The sequence below is a fragment of the Convolutriloba macropyga genome, chromosome 7 (assembly GCF_964194025.1).
Source record: "Convolutriloba macropyga chromosome 7, txConMacr16.3, whole genome shotgun sequence".
Classification (NCBI taxonomy): domain Eukaryota; kingdom Metazoa; phylum Xenacoelomorpha; order Acoela; family Convolutidae; genus Convolutriloba; species Convolutriloba macropyga.
Window position 1 is genome coordinate 25,351,896 of NC_134474.1, and position 6,000 is coordinate 25,357,895.

General features: G+C 37.7%; 2 protein-coding genes across 3 annotated transcripts in view; both read left to right on the forward strand.

Moving 5' to 3' along the window:
• Positions 1-6,000, forward strand: part of LOC142342723 (uncharacterized) — a 467,707-nt gene that overhangs the window by 23,256 nt on the left and 438,451 nt on the right. The gene's annotated exons all lie outside the window — the stretch shown is intronic.
• Positions 3,209-4,774, forward strand: LOC142342991 (uncharacterized). The gene has a single exon (XM_075394673.1). The coding sequence runs from the start codon at positions 3,209-3,211 to the stop codon at positions 4,772-4,774; it is 1,566 nt and encodes a 521-aa protein (XP_075250788.1).

Sequence of the window (6,000 nt, forward strand, 5' to 3'; positions counted from 1 at the left end):
GACTCAAGTCTGCGCCCGATTCTCCCACCAGTCTCACAAGTGTGCCAGTGACGCCTGCAGTGGACCCTAGAACTACAGTTACACCGACTCCTAGCCCATCCCTGTTTGCGGACATCAGTAAAAGTTATCAAGAAAAGTTTTGCAACGGAAATCAAGATTTCGACTTGAACATTTTATCCGGGACAAGCTTTCATACCCCACAGCAATCGAATTCAGCCCTATTTGAAACGCCGGAAAGCGGTGAGACACCGCAAATTTGTGCTGCTCCTAAAAAACGAAGACCAGAAAGCAACCTGATGGATATATTTGATATTTAAAACTAAAACTATAAATATATGCGTGCTTTAGATTGCTCAATAGTTGTGTATATGACATTCATTCAATTGTGTATCTGACATTTATTAAATTGTGTTGATTGCCTTTGTACAATTTTTGATATAGACTTAGTTCACAATAAAGATCTTCAACCTTTTCATAAGGAATTGAACAAGTTCAAACATGTCCCAAAAGAACACTGCACTTTGAGGAAATTGTATTTGGTTGAGCAAGGTCATTAAAAAAATAGATTTCTACCGCTCTTTAGTTATTAGACTTGTCTGTTTAATGTTTTAAGGTTTGTTCAAATCGTAGTTCAAAGTGAAATTTTTTGAAATATTTCAAAAAAATGAGGAATTTACGAAAACGATAAATAATAAGAGAAAGAACGATAATTAATCAGGAAACCGAAGAATACCTTTGCTTCAATTAGGTTTGCAGTGAAAAGCTCTTGTTTGGAGGAAAAGTTTGCAAAAAAAACTTTGAATATTAAGAGCGAATCTAAAATTCAACAAAAAGTGGTTAACAACTGAAATTGTCATTCTGGTGATTTTGTGGTAAAACAAGGAGCTTTTTCCAGCATTGAAATTCCAGTGAGATTGGTCCAGTGTTTGTTCTTTTACTGTTTTCACTAAACAAAAGTTTAAAACTTTCAAACTTGTGTTGTTTGCATAAATATTTTGACCGTTTTTCTTGAAATCAAAAAAACTTTTTTTTTGCTTTATATCAGCTGAAACTCATGATCATCCAAAACGAGAGTGACTTAGCGATGATTCCAATGAGTAGTGTGCTATTGATCGCTGTAACAGGTACCATCTTTCTATCAAAAACAGTCTTTTTTTCAACAATTTTTACAAAAATAACAAAATATTTTTTTGTAATGATCCGAAAGCAATGAAAAATTTATCTCAAATGAACGGGGATAGGCTCATACGATGGACAATTGTCCCCGCTATCAAAGATCTCAGAAGTTTCAGGTTAAAAATGTTACTGCAACATAGTTTTTTTTGCATTTTTTCTTTTGTTATTTTAGTTAATCCCTCTTAATCCCTAAAAGTGAAAAAATGCCATTTTTTAACATGAAGGAGACATTTTTACTAAACAGAAATTTTTCTGTAATGGGAACTTGTTAGAGAGCTGATGAAGTAACATACGTATAACGTTTTTCTTTATTCTTGGAGAAAAAGCCTAATCCCCTTAATCCTTTTGATCAAAAAAATTGAAAAATTTAAAAAATGTGATGTTTTCTTTCAATTGTTTACACAAAAGTTTCATATAGGAACACTCCATCAACAAAGAGGTCCTCCTGTGCTTCTCAGTCATATTTGCCAACACATGAACCCCTGGTAAAGTCCTTTATTTAGAGGTTAAAGTCTTCTGAAAAAATTCGGCTTTCGATGCAGTTTCAACTGATGTTTCCTGATAGCCTTGGTGACTCCAGGACTTGTTTTCTTGTATGATATACCTTAATATAGACCCTTAGTGTAGATGCCTTTATATGCTCTTTAGCATGCATGCTTCCGCGACATGTAACAAGAACTTTATCAATTTCGAAATTTTCAACTTTTACTAAAGTTATTTTTAATTGTATATTAAAACCATAAAAATGGAAGGTACGTTCAATCTGCATGCTTTTTAAACCATTTTTTTGGTTGTTTAACTTCTGTCTCTGCTTTGACTGAGTGATAGTCATTTTTAAGTTTGAATTTGATTTTTGGCGCGCTTTCAATTTTACTTCAATTTGATTGGCTAATTTCAAATTCAAACTTGCGCGCGCAAACTTTCAAACTTTGCACAGCATAACAGTGAGCTCAGATTGAAATCAGCCATATTTGAGAACTCTTGCATTGAGAAACCGTTTGTTCAAACTTATCTTGAAAATGCCAGAAAAGTGTAACTTTTGTGACAACGTTTACAGCAACAAAAGTAACCGTGCTCGTCATGAACGCACTGTTCATGCTGATGAGAAAGGTATACCCGTATACCGCTGTTCAATTTGTCCAGTTACCCGCCGTCAATTATCTGAAATTCAAATTCACCTCTCTGACTGCCATGGTAGATTTACAAATCTTTGTCATTATTGTAATCTTGCTTTCAACGACAAAAACTCGTTTAACGAACACATCAGAAAACAACACGTGTTACCTGTTCTTGACAACTCGAGAGTTGTCAATCCAATTGTTCATCAACAGGGACAACAACAACGACAACAGCAGCAACAACAACAACAACAACAACAACAACAACAACAACAACAACGAGGTACCCTCACAGAGTCAGCCTTTAGAAAGAGTCTCCAGTCTTATCGTATTGTAGATAGTAACAACACCGTTGGCCTTCTCGATTTCATGACTGCTCAGAGAGATGAAATCAGTGACATTATAGAACAAAAAACATTGAACGAAGGTCCACAAAAAGTTCAATTCAGTGCGAAACTATCACTTCATAAAGAAGCGCGCGACAACGGAGAAGCATCGGACATTGATATCTACGCCAATTCTGAAATGACACCTGTTCATCATCAATTGTCTGACGAAACGTTTTTTCACATGGTGGAAAAGATGCTCACTGTCCTCTTCGTATTCGCATCTAATGGAAGTGGTTGGATTCTTCAAAAAATTCTGTGGGTTGATTTAAAGTTCGCTAAATTTTCGCCAATACGTGGTTCATCTTTTATTGAGCTGCCCCTCTGTCTTCGTAATCAACGCTTTTTATTGAATATACGCAACCATGATGATTTCCAATGTTTCAACTACTGCTTCACTGCTTGGTACCACGAACTGCACGGACCCAACTTAGCTGACCCTTCACGAGACATTAGAACACAATTGACTAACCCGGCTACATACAGGAAACCTGAGGCTATCAAACCCCGCGGTGAGTTTTCTATGCAATGGGCTTTCACGATATTCATCAGTTCGAAATCATGATTGACGTGCAGGTCAACGTGTTTCAATTTTCAAAAGGAGACCTCCTTCCTATGTACGTCTCCAATAACAAGAACATTGCACCAACGATGGATCTTCTACTCCTGTTTAACGAAGATGTACATCATTATGTTCTGATCAATAACCTCATTAAACTGGTATGCACTGTGAAAGAAAAACAGTTCACAAACAATTTGCGTCTTTGCAGGAACTGTTTTGCTTTTTCCCTCTCTGAAGAGCAACTTCAAGTTCACGATGATGCATGTCGAAACCATGCACCAGCAACAATAAAGATGCCCGGCGATGATAAAAATTCTTTCCGGTTCAAAAATTTTAGGGCGCGATGGTTTGCTCCATTCACTATTTATTTCGACTTTGAGTCGTTTCTAATGCCAGTCTCATCTTGTCCAGCTAATCCGGACGCATCTTCAACTGAAGTTATCGAACAACACATACCCTCCGGTTTTGCTCTCACTTTGATTGAGAACGGTTTTTCAACACCAAAAGAATTCGTTATCGATAGCTCCGAAAATTGCATGACAAATTTTATTAAAAAACTACATGAGATGGCGCGAGAAGTATACTATTCAAAGAGACGCTTTCCGATATATTTGGGACAACAAGTGCCAAATCGAAGTAGTACAATTGAATGTTGGATTTGTGAAGAACCTTTCGGACCCGAAGATACAAAAGTGTTGGACCATTGCCACCACCGCGGAGATTTCCTTGGTTTTGCTCATGAAAAGTGCATTTGGATAAGACGCACAATCATTTTCACTCCCGTAATTGGTCACAACATCGCTAACTACGACCTTCATCACGTATGCTTGGCACTTCGAGAAATTGAGCCATCAACAACAATAAACGTCATCCCATCTACAGATGAGAAGTACATATCGATGACGTTCGGTGTCCTAATCAAAACAGTCACGGGGAGAGATGGAAAAGTCAGAAAAATTTACGAATATTTACGTTTCATTGATTCTTTCAAGTTTTTAACTTCATCCATAGAAAAGTTAGTTGCTAACCTACCCGCTTCGGCTTTCGCAATTTTCGATTCAATGTTCGATAGTGACCAGTCAGCTGATGCTCTAAATTTGATTAAAGAGAAAGGAATATACCCCTATTCGTACATGACTGACCGCTCAAAGTTCGCAGAAACAGAACTTCCCCCACTCGAAAAGTGGAAAAACAGCCTAGACAATGGAAAATTGCAAATAACAGAGGATGAACTGCAAAAAGCAAAAACTGTTTTTGATACTTTCCAATGTTGTAACCTTGAAGGATATCATAACTTATATCTGAAGTGCGATACACTCTTGCTTGCGTGCGTGTTTGAAGAGTTTCGGAGACTGTGTATGAACACATATGGACTGGACTGCGCACATCACTACAGTGCCTCAAACCTCGCTGGTGATGCATTTCTCAAAATTTGCCGGGCCAATATTCAATTGTTGACAAATCGAGAACATCTGGAAATTGTTGAAAATATGATTAGAGGAGGTCTCGCATCGGTGTACGATGAACGTTAATTCAAGGCGAACAACAAGTATATGGAGAATTACGACAGTGCGCTCGAGTCGACTTTTGGTTTCATGGTAGATGCTAACAACTTGTATGGTGGCGTCATGAAAACAGAGCATCTACCTGTTGGTGACTTTTTGCTGGTGGAAGTCCCACTCGAGCAGGTACTCAATACACCAACAGATTCTCCCATAGGTTACATCCTTGAAGTAGATTTGATGTACCCACACAATATACGAGACCTCCATCGTGATTTCCCTCTCGCGCCAACAAAAGAACTAGTACCCGATGAGTGGTTGAGCACTTACCAGAGAGAGTTGAAGTTCAATGTCAACATGCCGCGGTCATCTGTCCCCAAGTTACTACAAACCGTTACGGACAAAAAGCGGTACACGCTCCATTACCGGAATCTTCAACTTTATGTACAACTTGGTCTGGTTGTTGACAGAGTACATCGCGTGCTCCAATTCTCGCAAGAAAACTGGATGGAGCCCTATATCAGATTAAACACGGAAAAAAGACAGACCGCGCGGAACAAATTCGAAGAAAATTTGTTCAAACTTATGAACAATAGCGCTTATGGTAAAACCTGTGAGTCAAAAAGAAGGAGAATGAAACTTACCTTAGCGCAGAATGCAGATCAAGTGCTCCAGAATGTCTCACGCTTTACCTTCAAGACATTCAAAATTTTCGGCGAAAATTTAGCTGCTATCACGCACGAGCCAAAGAGAATCTTTTGGGATAAGCCAACAATTGTTGGCGCGACAATTCTAGAATTAGCTAAATTTCAAATGTATAGGTTTCACTATAATATAATGAAGCCGCATTTTGATTGTCGCCTGCTATATTCTGACACAGACAGTCTTTTATATAAAATTCGATCTGACGATTTCTACAAGGAATTAGCAGCAAAACCCAATATTTTGTCGGAGTTTGATTTTTGAAATTACCCTGAGGAGCATCAACTTTTCAACAACAACAACAAACTCGTCGTTCTCAAATACAAAGATGAATTTGCCGGAAAACTCATCGACGAATTTGTTTCACTGAAGCCGAAGTTATATTCCATAACTTCAACAGGTAAAACAGATTTATGTTCATTTACAACTTTTGTGTTATTATGGTTAGTCATTATCACACATACATCACACTAAACTTTAAGAGCAGCAAGCAAGCATTTCTTTGAAAAACTTTCTGAGGACAAATTGATAAAACTTCTCGCAACTTTTTTGTA

Coding starts and splice junctions, on each gene's coding strand:
- LOC142342991 (XM_075394673.1), top strand. CDS start 3,209: ATGGGCTTTCACGATATTCATCAGTTCGAAATCATGATTGACGTGCAG.